The 20,733-nt window shown below is 28.3% G+C and overlaps 1 protein-coding gene across 1 annotated transcript; it reads right to left on the bottom strand.

Moving 5' to 3' along the window:
* Window positions 1-7,223: 7,223 nt before the first annotated feature.
* Window positions 7,224-19,019, bottom strand: LOC129963671 (dual specificity protein phosphatase 3-like). The gene is made up of 4 exons (XM_056078167.1): window positions 18,787-19,019; window positions 12,847-13,112; window positions 11,476-11,705; window positions 7,224-8,356 (listed from the first exon to the last, which is right to left on the bottom strand). Exons 1-4 carry the CDS (start codon window positions 18,880-18,882, stop codon window positions 8,145-8,147), a joined length of 804 nt encoding a protein of 267 aa, XP_055934142.1. The 5' UTR covers window positions 18,883-19,019; the 3' UTR covers window positions 7,224-8,144.
* Window positions 19,020-20,733: the final 1,714 nt, after the last annotated feature.

Below are 20,733 nucleotides of genomic sequence, written 5' to 3'. Positions count from 1 at the left end.
TAAATAATACTTCTGAATACATTACACCTTCTAAAAATTAACTCAGCCAAATTATAAATTCTGCAAATTATAAAATAATTTTATTATGAAAGATTATTTAAATATTGCTTTCGACGAGACTTTTAGATTAACAGATATATTTATATAAAGAGAGGCTGCTATATTATCTTTTTTGCAGAGAATATTTAATCATTTTTAAAAGGTTAAGAGCATTCTATAAATGAAATGAAGCATTGAAATAGGCTCTGATCTTACAAGTTACAAACTAATTTCGTTATTTTACCCATATATTCACAAAGAAAAACAATATCATCAAAATCAAAGAAAAATTGAGAGCTAACTAATTACTCGACTTTACTTAGCATTAAAATACTTCCATATCTGATATTTTTAATGTTTGTGGTAAAAAATACTTTTGTATAAAATATTATGAAGCCAAAAATTTTATCGTCTGAAACTATTTTAATAAAAATGAATCTGAATATAGTCAGGTTTAAAAACCACCGACAAATTTCCTTATTTCAAAATCGTCTGCATCTATTCAATTATTTATTATATTTAGAGAAATTAACATTATTAGAACTGTTAGTGTAAAATGTCAATAGTATTTTGCGAATAAGTAAAAAAAAAAATAGTTTTTAGTTTATCATTTAATTTCTCATTCCTCGCGTGGCAATGATCAGCAAAATTCTATCTTTTGTTTGATCAGATTTCCATGCTATGCTTTAGACGTCGGTTAGAAATCTGGGTGAAAATGATGTTCGAAAATGATGTTCGAGTGAGGATTTTCTCTCTGAAAAATTTCAAGACTGATGAAAACAGTGAGTACAATATTTACGTTTAACGAATCGTTTCGTCTCACTTTATTTTATTGTAATGTATTAAAACAGTTTTTCATATGATTGCATTTCTGTTATTCCACAGCAGGTTAGGCTTACGGGTTTTATTAGAAATTTCGAATTCTTCAGCAGATGCTTTTTGTGCCTATTTTCATTATTTTAAGCAAATAATAACAAACAAATCTTGTTATCATTAATAGTATATAAAATAAGAAAGAAAAAAAACTCAAATTTTAAATTCGTTTGAAAAATTTTAGAATGCCATTTTCTAATAAAAATCAATAAAGCATTTCTTTTCGCACTAATTTGTAAGGCAGAAAATAAAAAGTTCTCTTTTTACGTTTCAGTGTATTTGTAATGAAAATAAGGAATTTTTTTGCTGATTTAAATAAATTTCTTTTACACTTTAAAACTTTATTTCCCTTTTGTATATAAAATAATGGATAAAGTGAAGAATAGTGTGCTCCCGAGTTTGTAAACAATATTGCAACCCATCGGAACGTTCTTCTAGCAACCCTAATGCTGTTTTGTTTACTACTTTTTTGCAATGGTTGAGTTGTACATAAACTACAACTCTATTATGAAAAATGTTAAATAAAAAATATTAAAAAAATATCGATTAAAGATTTTAATTTTGTTCTTTATTATAATTAAAAGTTTATTAAATAAAGAAAGTTAAGCTTATAATTAAAAGTTATTTTCTTCTTTCTTTTTTTTTAATGTGAATACGAACAGAAAATATTTATTCTTTTGCAATTTTTAATTCTCAGTGTGCGCTTTAAAAAGTCGTCTGCATTCTCACTTTAAAAGACAGCTGCAATGGAATTCTTCGCAGTTCTCGTAATTCTTTTGGTGTTTTAACGGTTGGTTCTCTTCATAATTTGTTATGTCGGGAGTATTTCGAACCTATAGAATGGATAAAGAGTGAATTAAATATGTATATATATACTTTTTTACGAGTTTATGAAGCTAGAAAAGGATGCTTGTTTGAAATTTTGTATTGAGAATGGTTGGATATCGAACCGGCAGAATGGATGAAGGGTGAGTGGAATATGTTTTTTTACGAGTTGATGAAGTTGGGAAAAGGATGTTTGTTTCAAATTTTGTATGGAGAATGTTCCTTCTTTTCTTTTGATTATGTACTGTTTTTGCTATCCACACAGTCCCTATGTTCAATGTGCTAGCGAAGCTACTAGGTTCCCGCTCCCGCTGCTAGCGAAGCCGTAGGATGTAAAAAGTTCTAATTATATGGCGGGAAATGGTAACCGTAACTGTTCCGCGGAAGTATTTGTTTATTTTTTCCTCCATTTTTATTGGCGACTTGGCATTGTTGGCGCTGCAGGGTGCACACTATAATTCAATTTTACCAAAATAATTAATAATAAAAAATCTCCATTTTATTATTATTCAATTGCTGCAGTAATTTAAATATTATAGAATAATCTGACTTCTTATTTATAGAATAGTTTGGCACAATAATCATTATTCCTTGAACAATTTTATTTGCCTATATATTGATAGATTTACTATTTAGTAATAAGAGTTAGTAATAAAAAGGATCCTAAAAAACATCAACATATATTTCGGTATTACTATAAAAAGTTTATCCTTTTTATTGTTGTTAATACTTTAAATGAGCAATTCTTGAATATAGATAAATCTATTCAGTGTATCTCGGAATATGGATCGAATTTTATATTTAAATAAGGTTTTGCTTTTTATGTTTATCTATATAGGTGTCTTTCCTGAAAAAAATGTGATTTTGCCCAAAGAAACATTTTTTTATAACTAAGTATTACAATAAGTATACATAACTTCTCGCTTTGAAATGCGGCAGTGCAGTAGAGTGGTTACAGAAACATGAATGACACGTATGTTGAGGGTCCTCGCTCCGAGGCGCATTTATTGCTTTATTTTTTTACTTATGTATTTATATTTAATATTTTTGCTTTTTAAATTTATCGATAAAAGTGTCTTTTCAAAAAAAAAAACACGATTTTACTTGAAAAAAAACTTTTATATAACTAAGTATTAGAGCCCTTTTCCCTATGAGTATTAGAACCCGATCTTCTCTCATGCTAACAATGTCTTATGGCGCCATCTCGGACCCGATTTCACAATGGTAAAACAGAATGTAAGTTCAAAAATATAAATAATGGTAGATAAACTTTAAAATGAATACTGTAATACAGGATATTGTTCCGAATAACATGTTAAACTAAGTGCATTCGTGTTTGTTTGTTTTTATTTATTTAAATGACCAGTTCATATGTAGGTAAGATTGAATAATATTCATATCTCATCAGTATGTGATTCGTATCTAAATATTTTCCCTGAAAAACACGATTTTACAGCAACAAAACAAAACAAAAACCTGCCGTGTGAAGTTTGGTCTTCCAGATATTTGTACTTGTTAAATTTATTTCTATTATAATTTTTTTAAATAATTATTTCTTTATCTGTAAAATTAAGATCAGATTATAATTCTGAACTTAGATAGAAATATTGCTATAAATAAGAAATAAGCATTCAGAATTATATTTTAAATATAAGGATAGAGTTTTTTTTTCTCCTCCTGGCTGGTGAGTGAAAATCTTCTTCGGAATTAAAGTAATTAATTAATCTTTTTTTTTTAAAAAGTAATCTTTTTAATTTTAGAGCAGAAAAAAATAATAATAACTTTACCAAAAATATTAAGAAAATAAAAATAAAAGTGGAAGACAAAAAAAGTAATGAAAGAATTTAAAAAAATTTAATACAGGAATATAATATGTATCTCAGGGGGCAATAATTGTTATAACTAAAATTTAGCTCTACTCGATATAAATAATGTAGAGAGTAAAATTTCTCAGATTCGGTATTTCAGAACTGTGGGAAACTTGGAAATAAATACCTGAAATTGATTTTCTATACAATAAAATTGTTACGAATATGAAAATATATTGTTAAAAATTTATTAAAATTAGGAAATAAATTATACCGTACTTAAGTTTTTATCATTGAATAGATAATTTTTACTTTCTCATTACGTAGTATAGAGAAAGTATAGCAATCGTCAAAAAATTTAAAATCGAGATTTTGAGGAATCTCCACGGTTTAGACCTCCCTGAGTTCGAAAAACAAAAATTGAGTTCGAAAAATGTCAGTTTGTCTGTCTGCCTGAGACAAAGAAAACGCAAAAATTGTTTGAATTAGACGGTTGAAATTTGGCATACAGTTTTTATACCAAATTTGCAGATTTCTGTCACATTTTGAATAAAATCTGTTCAGAAAAAGCTTGTCTGTCTAGCTGTTCGAGTATAATTTAACACGATAACTATGAAACGAAGCGAGCTACATAGATAAAATTAAGTATACAGATTTAATATCTACTATAGCGTAGACACCTGTCAAAGTTTGAGCTAAATCCAACTACGGATTGAATGTCTGTCGGTCGGTACTTTCAGAAACATGTAAACGCGATAACTCAAAAATGCAATGACTTATATATATCAAATTAGGTATGGGATTTTGTAACAAGTGCGGTTTGTGTCAAATTTCTGTTTCAACCGATTGAGAAAAACGTGTCTAAAGCACAAATTCGATTTTCGGATACTATTGACCAGATACCAAGGATTAATCGCCAAAAAACTCGCCAAGAATAACACGATAGATTCAATAAACATGCTAAATTCACCAAAAGTTAATATGACGTAACTATTGTACGCCATTTTCATGTTAGGGATTCACTGGCATGAAAAATTTATCAGATAGTATGCTAGAAAGTTTAGGGGAGACCACTTTTGCTGCTTTAAATTTGAAAGGGGTGTAAAGACAATTTTTGTTAAATAGTATTTTCGGAAGAGATCGAAGAAAAACACCAAAATATTGCTCAATTCTTTAATTCACTGAAATTTTAATTAACTTCTTGACTTTCGAAAGGTGCTGGAGATTTTCATATTGTTTTGAAAAATATGTTGGCGAAATTTCATCAAAATTAGATAGAAGCTGTGATTTGTGTAAGGTACACACTCACAGATATTCTACTTTAGAAGATTAGATAAGATGCTGATATATTGTTACATATTGTTTTGTTTATTACAGTTAATAAATAATTGCAATATAAAATTGTTATAATAATGCCTATAAATAATTAAGTTATTTATAGGCATTTTTAAAAAATTTTAAAAATTTTAATTATTTGTATTTTATTTATTACAATTGCTTTTATTCGTCACTTATTATAAAAACCGCTAAATATAAAATTTATTTACTAATATTTTTAATTTTAAAATGTTTTCTCTTCCTGTATTCATTTTTAGTTTCAATTTCTTTGATTCGAATTTTTGGTTAAATCAAATTTTTCCCAGCAGCTTTGAATGAGCAAAGTCTACTGCTTAAGAATAACTCAATGATCATCATTTTATAAATAAGTTATATTTGTAATAAACATTAATTTCGGTGCAATAAACATTAAATAATATAGGAGTGAGAACACTCAAATGTCGCATTAATGAATGTACATAAGGTAAATGTATGCGTTTTTCATTAGTTTGAGAAAAAAAATAGTTTTTTAATTATTTATAGTTATTTATTTTCTATCTTTACCACCTTATTTATTAGTATAAATATGGAATTTACAAATTCACTTACAGGTGGGGCCCCATAAATTAGAAGTGAAATTCTTTAGATTAACCCTTTATTTGACCATTCAATATTAATCGTAATAAACAGTGTAAAAAAACCATTAATATTGTAATACCATCAAAAATACAATGTGCATACTTTCAAAACTGTAATACATCAGGAAATGAATGAAAAAATAATTACAAAATCTCATCATACCAAATATGAAACAAATCAAATTAAATATGTGTATAAAAAGTTTTGCGATTTCATAATCGAAGTATTGACTTTATGGTTTTGATTACTTCGAAGAGGAATATATATCACTTGTAAACTAGTAAGGGAAGACACAGTATGTCATGTCACAAACATGAAACCAATTTAATAAAAATATATACAAAATGTTTTTATCTACTCGTTGTTTATATTTATATTATTTTATTTTTATATTTATTTATTTTTCGTCCTTCCTCTTTTCATTTTTGAAATATATACCACAATATGTGACATTCTTATGGACTTGTAGGGGAGAGTCACTGCTGCAAATAATTATGTTTTCATTCTAATTATTCTTAATGCTGGTAAATATGTCAGTAAAGAATTATGTTTTTTCATTCTAATGTTTTTAAATGCCGGTAAATAAGGCAGTTATAAGAACGTAATTAATTAGCAAAAATAATAAATTGAATAATAATAAGAAAAAGTCATCGTCCAAAATGAAACTTTCATCCCATGCCGATGACAACGTCAAATAATTTTTTTCCCCAACTAGAAACCACAAATTTCATTCTTAAAACGATATCATGTTTAAAGATAATATTTTTTAAAATTGTTAATATCTACAGTAATTACAATAAAAGCTATTGGCGTTAATATGTTCAGCAAAATAAGAAACAAACTATAAGATTTCATTTTTTCCTACAAAAAAGTATCATTGAAAAAAAAAGGAATTTCCAATCTTTTATCCAAAACAACGTAAATAAATTTTAATCAGGGCATAAAATTTTAATACCACGATTTTGTTTAGTATTCATTCGGTACTCTTTAAACTTTATTCTTAAATATACATTATTAAAAAATAAAAATTAAAGGAGATTCGAACATCTCATTCGAAACCTTACAGCAAGACAATAATTTAGTATTGATTGGATACTTTTATATTATTTTTAAAAATTCGATTTTAATTGTAGCATCGATAACATGTATACGAAGAAATTTATTTAATATCGTTTCATCACACAAGTGCTTAAGCATAAACAAGTAAAAGTATTAATGTAAAAGATAACTAAAAAAATATTTTTTTATGTATTAAGGTGAAAAAATTGGGCGAAAAGGTATAAATGAAAAGCATATTTTTGAACATTTTTTGAAACAGTATAAAAATGAGTTTTCCGCAATAATATTGAGGAATATTATAATTCGAAGTTATTGAATTTTTTATGGATTTTTGTGCAATAATTTTCGAATTTAACAATTCGAAATTATTAAAGAAAAATTTTAAATCCTTCTTTAATTAAAAATTTAATAACGATTTTTTTTTAATTCTTTCTAAGTTATCATTTATTATCCAAGAAATAATTACGTGCCAAATTTGGTATAGCTAGATCCAACTATATACCTGCCACGTAGAGCATTTAGCGTTTTCTTTAATCATGTATTTCTTATCATGCTGTCGCAATTTACAAATAATATTCCACCTAATAAACATTTGTGAAACAGTTTATTGTTGACAGATCTCACTTAATAAAGGTGTTTGTAAAATAAATAATATAAAACCAGCAATTTGGTATTCTTTATTAGAATAATACAGGTATATAAATAAATAATAATTGAGCAATCAAGTACATTTTGGACTTTTGTTTCATGATATAAATCAAAGTATCAAATTCAATTAATAATATATAAAAATATGTATACATTATACTTTCTGCCAGAAAATAAACATCTTTTGTAACACTCGATCGAATCATCTGAAAGTCAAATATGCTCTCTGCATTGCCATTCAAAAACTACATTTGCCAAATACGCAAATATTCTAAATTATCTTTCAATTTCTAAACGCGAAATCTTGGATTTTACTTCACCATTCTATAGTTATATTTTCAATATTTCTTAAATATTTTGACTAAATTATCTAGTTAAATCTCAACGCATCTCTTATTCTAGCATTATTAATAACATAAACATTACATTAAACCAACAAAAGCAAATCTGCAAATTAAAATAAACGTCAAGGAAAAAATGTGCGTTTTATTAAATGAAATAGTTTTAAACAAAGTTTAACTAAAATATCTTTTAAAAGAGTTTCAGATTCCTAGAATTTTATACAAGCAAGCAGCTGTAAAAAAGCAAGTAAAGGGATAATTATACCAAACTATTCAAGTATCATTAGAAAATTGATTTTTGAAATCAATATTTTTTTTCTCGTAGAAAGAAGACACTAAATAATAATGTTCCAGGGTGAATTTAGTTTGAAAAAAATTGTAAAATCAGCAAATTTGTATTTTAAGGTTTTAGAAGTCGAAGGATATTTACACCATATTTGTAGCATATCCCTTTTCGAAATCGACTTGCATCCTCCCTAAATTCGTTTCGACCCAATTTGATTGTCGATTCACGGAACCTGAATCACTTTTTCAGACTGCGCAAAGCGAATCGGCTCAAGAAGGTTTAAAGCAGCGCGAAAAATAGAGGCGGATTTTACACTGCGTCGATCGTCGTCGTTTTTCGGTTCAATTTATCGTTCAAATCGCACAATTGTTTTAGGAACCCGTCGTTGGGTATAATAGCTCGGTTTTTCCGAACAGATTTCACGGCTTCTTGCACGGTAAAGCCACGTTTGAGCATTAGGAACGCGCACACGAGGGTAGCGGATCGGCTGATACCCGCTTGGCAGTGGACTAGGACTTTTCCTGAAAAAAAAAGAGAGAAAATTATTAACTTATGTATAGAAATGTAAAATATTCATCAAATATTAAAAAAAAGTTAAGCACAAAATGAAATTGGCATGTTAGATTAGGATTTCGTAGTTCTTTCTAGACTTATACCAATGAATATACGCTAATAGACTACATTATATTTCGGCAGAATATGTTTTGTATTATCATATCAAATAAAATTAAATCTTCTACTTTATAATCATAAGTACCATATTTGAAAAAATAAAGAACTGAATGGTACTTATAAATAATTGATTTTATACTTAATTACCGTTTGGGTTTCAAAGATTTTAGTTATTATTTAGATATGTAAAGATCAATATTGGGTTTTCTGGCACCTATAATCACATAGTCTTGTTTTAGATTATTTAACATTTATAATCAAGGATAATCATACGAATAATCATGATAAAATATTTCTTTAAAATTTTATCTCTTGAAGGCTATAAGATATAATACTTATGTGTATTGATTATGCTTGTTCATATTCCATGAAGTTCACATCTTAACAAATTATATGTATTTGTTAATTCGGATCCTATCATACCAAATTGTTATATTTGAATATACATTGTTGTTTAATATTTGAAATGCATGTGAAATTGAAAATGGTCTCCAAGATCCTGGATATCGTATTTTTATTTCAACGGCATCTTCAATTCTTCAATCTGTGCCCTGTTAAATAAGCATTCTTTCATTTCACCTTCATTCATAGTTTAAGCTGTACCATTTACCTCTTGGCACAAACACTATTTTTCAAATGTTGCATCATTCAGAGGGTGTGATCGCTCAGTGCATTTCCTCTTCTGTCAGAGATAGTCTATCGTATAAAAATGAAGGGATGCAAAAAAGATATATCAATCCTGAATGTGAGTTTTGGATGATGACAAAATGAGCTATGCTCACCCGCTCCTTCTGAACAAGTTAAATTAGATCCTAAACCGATTGTATAAATGACGCTGGAATGAGGACACAGCGAAAGTTTAATAATAGTGAGTTCTTTTTACTTTTTAAGGCTAAACCTGGCGAGCGAATGAGAAATGCTCACTCCAACGTTTTTACCCTTGTTACTAAACTGGGAATAATAATCCATAAAATGGTCTCTATTCTTCAGGCTATAAAACAATGAGTTTTATAATTCCATAAATAAATACTATGTGCATTAAATTGCAACTTTCAATTGACTCAGTCACATCGGATTACCATTATTATATTATTCAACGTTTCATAAAATATTCAAAACTTATAAATACCAACTATTTAACTCTTTACGATATTTTAAAATGGTGTAAAATTAGCGTAATGCTGTAGTGTGACTTTCGGTACTTCCGTTCAGAACTTAGTTGCACTTCCGTTCAGAACTTAGTTGCACTTCCTTTACATTTACATTTTGAGTATTTTGTATCTGTGATATATTTCTATCTCTGCAACTATTCAGTATCTAGATTCCTCAATATCTTCGTGATCTTAATTCTTTTGTGAAACATTTAATCTTTCCTCTAATCTCTAAAGTCAACATTTATGCATATTAAGTTTATAAATTAAAAAAAAAAAACTTTTTTTGACAACCGAAATACTGCCAAATCTTTTTACTAATACTTATTTCTATTTTATTATCATACAATTAATATAAATTTAATTTAAATTTGCTGATTTCTGAGAAAAGGATCCGAAATATTGGAGAAGCTTTTTTTTTCTGAATTGTTCTTTGCTGATAAATTACCAGGACTCTAAGTGAATCTCCAAAATTACTTTTCTATACCAAATGGCACAAGATATAACACAATATTATACGAAATAGCGTAATTAGCGCAAATAGCTCTATAATAGTGATGGATTCATATACTTTACAAATAAATTCAGAGCGCATTATAAAGCTCCTCTTTTTATTAAGCGTGCGTTTTAGTTTCATATTTCAATAAATTTCATAACTTTTAACTTCATAATTATATCAATTTTTTACAGAATGTATATGTTTTCATTCATTTATTTTTTACTAACTACTACTATTCATTTTTGTCTAAATTCATTAAATAGAAACAATGGCAAACGGAATGTCATAACGTGAATTATTATATAATAATTGAATAATAACCATATTTCCGAGCAAGTAAAAAATTTACATAAATGTAATACAGTATATAAAGAATGCAAATATTTGAAAAGCCAAAAATTGAGTCGGGGTATGGAGAGCAGGGGATGAAAAAAGAGAATATGATAAATTTTGAATTTATTGTTAATTAGATCTAGGTTTGTTTAAAATGTTAGTTTAGTTTTGTATAAACCTCCTCATTATATCTGGTAGATGAACTAAACCAGGTATGAAGCAAAATCAAACATTTAAAACATGAAAAAATGTTCTTAAATATGCATATAGAAATCGAGGCAAATTAAGAATGCTTAGTTCTTTAAAAGAATATACGAAAGTCTTATATGTATTTTAATAGGTTTTGTATCGTTATGTCGACAAATTATCCATGAATGCCTGAAAGTAAAATTAGATAGTGGTGATAATACTCAGATCGACATTTACTAGTGAACCTACAATCTACATTCAACATTTACTAGTCTACTTTTATGGGCAGGAAAAGAAAATGTAACACATTCATTTCGATTTTATATGGAGGAAGGCGATTGAAATAATAGAAACTAAGCCTTAAATTTTGCATGAATGCATATTTGGCGCTATTCACAATGTATTATAGGAACACTTGTTACCAGATCTATTGCAAAGTTTTCCGTCTTCACTATATGTTTATTGTACTCTAACACATTCGCTCAATCTTATGAAATATTTTTTTAACATTGCGTATCTCCGTTGACTTATTAGGTATAATGGACTTTCTACTTGATTACCATTTTATTGGATCTGAACTCAGTAGATTTTTAAAGATACAAGAAACGGTTGTTAGACGAAATATCGGTGAATATCCATTTGAATAACTGTCGCATAATATTTCATTAAACTACCTTGGAGCTTCCGTCATTGACGTGGAAAGAGTGAAATCTTTCAGAAAACTGGGAAGGAATTGGAGAGGTGGCAATGGAAATGAGTTCTTTGTTCTCCATCCTAATGCAGAGATTAGACATACCTCTAGATTTCAGAGCTTGATCGATGAACTCAGCTGCCTCTTCAAAGTAGGGATGAAGGCGAAAAACAATATTGTCGAAGGCAGGAACGCCGAGAAATTGGATGCCGGACTGAGTGTAAAATCCAGGCCAGGTATTCACTTGCCCACAATTCTTTTCCTTTCCCTGGGCGGCATTTAAAACATGGGTGATTCCCATGCGTTTTAATAGAGATGTACACATGGCTGTTGGTCTGATCGAGAAATTAAAATATCAGTATTCAAAGGAAAGATAATCTGGAAATCTGAGAATTTCAAAGGATTCAAAAGAAATTAAAATCATCTGAACCTAAGTACTAAGCATGTTGAGAATGCTACTAGTTAATCCGATGATTCGACTTAGTGAATGTTTCCAGTAGTGACGACGCCTTTTTAAATTTAAAAACGATAAATTGTTGCATTGTAATAAAACCTGTTCTCACAGAATCAAAACGATTGTCTGATTTACAAGATGTTCATAGATTAAATTATTTTGAAAAAAGCTGCAAAAGTTTTCCCTGTTAAATATCTTTGAGGCACATTATTCCTTCGCATCTGCATAAATAGAGGCATAGAAACACCTAAAATTTTTATTAAAACATCTTTTGCTCTCAAAATGGAATTATAACAGAAAACTATAAGGAAGAAGACTACGGAGAAGAACGAATAATATACGACATAAAAAGCAAATGTGTTAGAACTGTGAATTTTTTTTTAATTCCCAAATAGATACCAAAGATCATTAATAAAAGATACGAAAATATCTGCAAAAATCATTTCTTGAATATGAAAGTTATTTTCAACATGGTTACAGCACTGAAAATTGGCTAATTAACTGCAAAAATTAAAAAAACTGTGGATAAGAGAGAGAAAAAAGTGAAATTATTTCTGAAAAAAAAATTGTAGAGTTTCATATCGTCAACGCATTTGCTTACGATATGTACATTGCTACAAAAAAAGAATCGCTAACAGTGGAACAGGAAAGATATAACTATATTTACTCTATAGAAATGCTAATTCAGTATGATATATAAAAATGTTAAATGTTGTCTGGTATAAAAAAATTGTTTCAAAAAAATTAGAATTAAATTACAAGATGTAATATTGCCATAAATAGAAATTAATTTCGACGAAAAGTGAATTTATTCGATGAAAACCTTTTATGTTCTTCTAGATGGTGAAGTTGTGTTTTCATACAATTGATACAACATAATGAAATGCCTTTTCATTAAAAACGATAGATAATATTTAAATAAAAATTGGTTTACAAAAAATGAAATAACCCCTCTTATATATAATACTTATAAATAATTCAGCAGTAAAATAAAGATTACGAAAATTCAGATCTAAACTTACGCATCACTCAAAAAGATGCCAGGGTACACCTCATTCCAAGGATCGGTGGGCAAAGCGTAGTAACCAGAAGGTGTTCGGATGATATCCAGCAGTTCGTCTGGTGTGCAGAGAGGAATTTCTCTTCGTCTCAGGTGGGAATTTTCATAAGAAAATGGTAGGTGGTCCAGTTCACTAGATGTGTCGATGAAGGATGTGGACAAGGGTCTTGAAGTCCGTTCTCGCCTCAAGGTGCTGAATCTTGGCAGAGGAGAACATCTGCGATGATGCTAGGAAAACACGCAATATAGTAGTTTTACATGTATAAAATTAAAATAAAATCTTATTCTTTAGAAAAACAATTTTCATTTCACATAATAATTAATCATAGATACTGGATGGTGTTTATAAATTTTCCCCTTTGAATATAAACAATTACAAATAATTCTACGATCTGTCCACATAGTCGTTCAGAATTAGGATATTAAGTGAAATAGTAGTGTATATTTGATACAATATTTGGCAAGTTCTATTGATTTTCTTATATTTTTACACAGAATAAATTTGCCAGTATTACAGCAGAATGCTATCTTCTACATTTTCCAGCAGAAGTTTTAATCAAAGATTTTTAAACCATACAAGCACTTGATATAATCTATGTAAACAGAAACTTGATTCAGTTGTCGTATTATAGATGTATATATTGTGAAATACCATAAAAACTTAAGGCTCAAAAAGTGGACGAATTTGTAAGATTTATTCTGTGAATCGTTTAACATAAAGCAATGCATTTAAAATAATCAAGAAAAATCAAAGACCCAACCACTGTTAGATTTCGTTAAATTTTAATTTATGTGAAACATTATGACATATAGATATATCATTAATGATGACGTGTTTTCTACCTCCAACCAAAAACATTACTTCTGTATTGGCGGAAAACCTCAACTGAGTCTCTAAACCATTGCTCAGTACTAATTTTACCATTTTTTATTTCATGTGGAAATTTTTGACTACTAGGTGCATTATGATGCACCCTACATAAAGTTCCCAAAGGTATCGCAAAATAAACTTGGACAGCTGGCCCTATTATCAAATTTTATTATCTTATTACCAATTAGCAAATATTGCCAAACACTCAGAATATTCCTCGTGTATTCCCTATTAGCACAAAATGAACAACATGGTTACAATATCTTCTCGACATTGGCCGGCATTCAAAACATTGAAAAACATCATAGGAATATCGCACAATATCCTGTGCTAATATGGTTGTTAGTTTAAAATGATATTTTTTGTTATGATAAGATGCGATTCATCTAATGGCTACATTAAAAAAAAAAATACTTTTCAGGTCTTCCCAAGAAAATTCTTACTGACGTAATACTGACAAATTCGTTTACATAAAATAATAGATAAATTACATTTTTTTTCTATATCACTTGCAAACATACATAGATCTATCTTTTTCTACCCATCGCTAGCTATAATGAAATCTATGTTATAATTTATCGTAAAATAACAACGAAAAAATCTCAAAAAAAAAAAAAACTGAGAAATCTAAGAATGTCGAATAAAATAACTCGCTTGAAAAGCATTTAAATAATTCGTAACATTACCTTCAGTGAGAACAGAAGTTTCAAAAAATTATACCAAAAGTGCACGATAATTTCCGATCAATCTATTTTACTAAGATTCGTCTTGTCAGTCTATTTTAATTATATTTCCACGAATTACTTATTTCCAGGCAACAACAATACTACATGGTAAAAAAACCCTAGAATCTATCATTAGATTATAAATTTATTTTATGTTTATTTATTTCTAAAAATTTAATTCAATGCACAATTCTTATATTCAATTTCTACTTTTGTTTCTTTATTTAATTTCAACTCCGCTTTTTGGTAGAGTGTATTAAATCTTTATATTACTAATTGATGACGCTCTGATATTTTGACAGGTTTTTCTTTGCTGATGAAAAGAATTCGGGTTATTTCTTACAGGAAGCAAGCTGAACTAGTTTGAATGTTTATCCATATGCGTTTGAACATGATAACTTAAAAATGCAAAGAGGCATTTGGATGAAATTAGGTATAAGTAGATATATATTGACTTTTGGTCTATATTTGTCAAAAGGGCAATTTGTTGGTCTTTATATTCACATGTAAGTGAAGACAATAACTCAATTGTGCACCAACTTAGTTAAATAAAATCACATAGAAAAATTCCAGATTTGTGACAATTTTCTTCATTGTATTACAAAGCACAAAATGGGCTATGCTTCATAACTAGGCCCGACAGTCAGATGAACTTTGTAATATTCGAGGGTTGTGGCATTCTTCAACGCACTATCCCAGCCCTGCTATTTGTTCAGCAGATGCAAAGGATAGAGGCAGAATGGAAATGAAGGCGCTCATTTGTGTAAATATATGAGAAAGTCCAAAGAAGAATACTTTTGTTAATTTATTTATCATTAATTAATTAGCATCTCATTTTTATATAAAATTATTATAGATTGAGGGCGGAAACTTTTTTATTAATATTTGGTTTCGATTCCTTAGAGAAAGTGATTTTGTTAGGGTGCTTCCAAATAATAACGAATTTTCAGCTTTTCTTAGCTACCTCATTATATAAAATTTTATTGAGATAAAATACTTATATAGGGATGTAGCATCACTTTATTCCCAACTATTGACGGAAAGTAACTTTTGTGCAAGAAACTAACACGCACAATTCCAAGAAATCTATACAAAGGAATCAAATTTGTGTTTTCCCCGTCTTAACCGCTTTTTTATCCATTACTTAACCTTTGTATTTTCAGAGACGTTTTACTTAACATGTGAAACTAAATTAAGCTCAGTTTTTATTCATTGTATTGATTTTACAATAATTTAAAATACTTTTTGTGAGATCAAATTACTATCTATTAAAAGAGATGCTATTCTTGGTGGCTTAGATCAGTTAGATTAACGACATATTTCGAAGTCATACGAAGATTGTTTGTGATGTTATTATTTTTAAGCTACAATCAGGCGCCAAACAGCACTTATTGATTTTTGCCTCAAAACATACGAGGATGGATTTTTTCAGCCTTTTATGGACCATAAAAGAATGTTTTGACTATAGAACAAAACGAATTTATTACCAAAACATACACAAGCATGGCTGCTATTCGTTATAATCCCCATGAAGATTATCCCCATGAGGGCCTTTGTCATATTGATGTATGAGATTTTTAATCCCCTATTCTAAGAAAGTTAATGCCAGTGATGTAAAATTCTTTGAGCTCACTTTTAAGAAAAAAATATGAAACAAAAATGTCTAAACATTCAGTCACAAAAGTTACAGTTTTCACATAATAGTCAGCCAGTTCGCCGCTTGGAATTTGAGTGTTCTCCATTTCTTTTAAAAGACTAGAACAGTTCGATGAACACAATCTTCTATTGCGTTATTTTTTTCATTGATGTCCTCTTTGACAGGGAACGTAGCTTACAGCCTAGTGGTATAATTTTTTTTAAATTTTTTCAATGAATTGAAGAATTGGTTAGAAAACCGAAGCTTCAAAATTCAACCTAAAGTCCACCTCACATTCGAAGAGAGGATTGGAAACATGATCCACCGATATAACAAATGCCTGAATTTTCATGGGGATTATGACGAATAGCAGCCATGCTTGTGTATGTTTCGGTAATAAATTCGTTTTGCTCTCTACTTTTGACTCTTCTTTTTTTTCTGGAAATTGGAGATTGGGGGAGGGTGTAATGGCCCTCGTAATAATTCTGTATATACGAATGAGTTAAAAAGATTAAACCGTTAAAAAAAAAATTTAAGCATCTCAGATGCAGTAAATTTATTTTATTTAACTGTTCAAAGCTGAAATAGTGAATAAAATTTTTATTTAAAAAAAGATAAGTAATGTCAAATTTATAATATTTCTTTTTAGTTCATTTATCAGCTTCTATCTCCACTACAATGAGAAAGGATGTTCATGAAATTCTGATAATCGGATTTTTGTCGTAAAAATAAATGATAGAACATATACAGAAATTTGAAATATCCATTATTTAAGAATCTGCTATCTAACGAAAAATAACTGACAAAATTAACTTGTTTTTGTTTTTTTTTTAATTTCGAACTCTTTTTAAATTTTTAACTATTTATACACATTATTAAATTTTTAACTATTTAACTCTTTTTAACTATATTATCACAGATTATGATTTAATAGGTAGCGCCTGAGATTTTACTATATATATATATGTTTCGTAGGAGGGGGTTTTCCAGCAACATAAAAGTATTTTAAATTACTGTACAACTGACTGCTTGGTGCTACAGAACAGCAACATTCCCCCCAATTATTTCAAAAACAATTTTGTTTGTTTGCTTTTTACTTTCGGTACGAATGTGTTTATGATTTACTATAAATATAGATACTTTTAATCACATTCTGTTATTATAATAACAATGCGAAAACATTATATCATGCTGAAAAATATGATCTCGACGTAAGAGAATACTCAAACAACCTTCGCTTGGAGCAATTTATTATTGTTAACTCCAAAATACCAGCAAATTTATTTAGAAAACATTGGAACAAAAGCGAAATATAGTCATGGGGAAGTGCTTATTAAAAAATTAGCTCTAAGCAGTAAAATTCTTCCTACCTTTCATTAAAAGTGAAAAACATTTCAACAAGGAATGGAATATTTTTACGTATGAAATTTTTCAAGACGACTTTATTTAATCTAGTGCTAATTATAATAGTATCTCCATTGTCTTCATACTTTATAGTTTGTTTGTTTTTTACACATTAAATTTCACACAAATTAGAACTAACTTTACCATTGTTAGTTAAAATTTGTGCTAATTCGAAAATTTCAAGATATATATATATATATTCATTTTTTAAAGATTTCTCTTTATTTATTTTATCAAGATTATTTTATTTCCAATCCAATTTTTATACATTTATTGTAATCCCGGTAAAAATATTCATTTCCAAAATAAAATATTACAGAAAGGCTTTTTTTTTTTTTAAATGATTGGTTTTAAAAGCTCAATGTAAAATTAAAATTGATTTTTAGAATTTTTACGATCCCAAGTGGAAACTGACATCCTCGGTATTTATTGAATCTCTTTAAACTAAGAGTACTAATTAGGTATAACAGTGAAAAAGTTTTTGCATGCATTTAAAATAGATTTTCATAATTCTTTTAGATGAATTTTTCATGTACATAAATTGGCACAATGTCATTTCATTAAGAATTTATTTTATGAGTATCTATTCCAAAGAATGAAAATAAAAATTAAATTTCCAAAATTAGATTGGTTATTCTAATATTAGATGATAAAAATGAAGATCTGTTTAAAATGTATAGTATGTGTAAGGTATATATAAGAAGGAATATTATTTTTGGACTCAAAGTAATTGCATGAAATGAACTCAAAACACAAATAAATGTCTTTATTCAGTATATGCTCCTATATTATTTCTCTAACAAACGATTTACCACTATTTTATGCAAATACCGAGCTATATGCTTATAAATTAATTATTTATTAAATTAAAATTTGCATATAAATAGTAAGGAAATTTTCATTTTCATTTTTATAGTGAAATATTTTGATAAAACACAACTTTTTAAGCAATTTTACCGTGATGTGGCGCCTAGATAATAACAAAATACGACTTTTATTTATTGATAAATGCTAATTTTTATGTTATAGGTTCCTGGCATAATAATATTTTTAGAAAGAGTAAAGTCATTTGCAACCTAGTCCTAATATCACAGCTTTAAATCATTTTTATGATAAATACGAGTTTTAATAACATTAAAACTGTATTTTAATAAATTTTGAATATTCTTATAGCTGCATTATGATTACAGAGTTTACGCTGAATAACTATCTGGAATTTTTATAACATACTGAGAACAAAATTAATTATAGGAAATCTGTACTTACTAGAGGTTTATCCAAAGTTCTACTTATATAATAATCTCGAAAAGCATTCGAGTAAAATCTTGAAGCACTATCCAAAGGGCGATATGTAGCAGTCATCTTGTAAAAGGTACTCCACCAAAATCAACACCTGTTAAGACTTCTGAGTCTGAGGAAACACTGTCTAACAGTAAAAAGAAAAATATTTCTATATATATAGAGCGATTTCAAGCCAGAGTCAAAACTGACTTCACAGTTAGATTCGTCACCGGAAAGCTATTCGCGCGTTTTTCTTCGGTAAGTAACAGATCATTCATTCTGGTTGGCAGCTGGCCCTGATTCTAAGAATATATAAACGAAATGTGAAGCAAGTCATGTGTTCGCATAGACACCATTTCCACCCATACCATGTTTTCTGGCAGTGGTTGTTTACTTTTTTCAGCTCTCCCGTTTCATTTCGATTTATTTTTGCACGTTGCTGTTCCAAAATCCAAAGGGCGGGAAATCTGGGCCAAACATGCCACATTTCACTTTAAAGTGGGAAAAAATGTATACATACTTTTTTAAAACCGCCGAGCCAAAAAATAAATAAATAAACAATTTTGCAAATGGTGATGCATAGTTGATCCAGTCTTCCAGCAATAGCAAAACAGATTGTTTTTCATAACAATTTTTATATTTTTGCTTCCTATCTATTGTTTCCAGACTATCTTAAAAAAGGGGCTGTAAAAATTTTCCCAAATATAAAAGTATACATAACATTGCTTAGAATTTAGAATATGTGAATATACGTTAAAATAGTGTTAAATAAAATGTACCATTAAATGTATAAAAAATTCTATGAAGCTAGTTAAACAAAAAATATCTGAAAATGGTATGCTACTGTATGGAGGAAAAATAAGGCTGAATTGCCAAAAATTTAACTTTGACGCTATCTCAATAATATAAATGAATACAGCTAATATAAATGAATACTGAAGCTTTAAAAAAGAAAACCCATTTAGATTGCATTTTTATTTACCGCTATACATTATAAAAATTTCCTTTATTTAAATTTTAGAATCTTTCTTATCACTAAAAAAATGTTGAAAATATTTAAAGAAATTAATATTTGTTTCTTCATATATAACAGCAGTGTATTATTTAAGTAAAATCTATCAATCAGCGTACAAAAAAAACCCATTTAAATCTTCAAGCAAATTAATATTGCTTTTGTTTCGTATCCTGATCAATAAACAAAATTACTTATTATGGAACGATTTGAAAAATAATCTGAAAATCATTCTGTCTAAATTTAAAATTTTCTCCTACGATGATCATTTCTGCTGAGTCTTTTCAAAGAATTAACTAACTTTCAGGTCTTTTCCAAAATATAACATTAATATATTAAACATAAATAATTTAAAAATTGAAGCATTTTTAATTTTTCATTAAATAAGAACATAACTTGTTTTAGAAAAATTACCTCATACCTAGAATAAATAAATAAATAAATTCTACACGTATACTCTGTTGTCAATTCACGTGGTTACTCGGGTTTTAAGGCGTTAAAAAACATGCTGCGCCAACACATGCTAAATATGATATTGTTCTAGAAATCCGTTTGGAAATTCAGTTATGGTCGTTTTAAAAACTTTTCAGATATTTTAAAGTTAAGAATCTTGAAATTTGAATTAAAAAAGGAAGAAAGCGATAAAAACTATTCGTGATCAGTTTTTGTGTTCGCAAGAATGACAATGATTTCGAAACCGACAAATCTTAGAGAATGACTCGAAGTAACTCCATGTTTCTATAGTAGAGACGATGCAGCGAGATTCCGTTCCGATTAAATAAAAATTATTTTTATTATTATTATTATTGATGCATGTTATGTTAGCATGTTGTTACGTTAACGTTGTGGGCTCACCAATAATATTATGCATAACTTCATACGGAATCCTGATTTGTAAGGATTTATCCTGCCGTGTACCA

This window comes from Argiope bruennichi, chromosome 3, assembly GCF_947563725.1.
Source record: "Argiope bruennichi chromosome 3, qqArgBrue1.1, whole genome shotgun sequence".
Classification (NCBI taxonomy): Eukaryota; Metazoa; Arthropoda; class Arachnida; order Araneae; family Araneidae; genus Argiope; species Argiope bruennichi.
This window is presented reverse-complemented; position numbering and strand designations above follow the sequence as displayed.

Bases quoted from the DNA above. Each gene is read 5' to 3' on its own strand.
- LOC129963671 (XM_056078167.1), bottom strand. From the start codon at position 18,882: ATGACTGCTACATATCGCCCTTTGGATAGTGCTTCAAGATTTTACTCG. The intron at 13,113-18,786 runs GTAAGTACAGAT...GTGTTTTCCTAG, and splicing joins GAACTTTGGATAAACCTCTA to CATCATCGCAGATGTTCTCC. The intron at 8,357-11,475 runs GTATGTCTAATC...TTTTTTTTTCAG, and splicing joins TCAAGCTCTGAAATCTAGAG to GAAAAGTCCTAGTCCACTGC.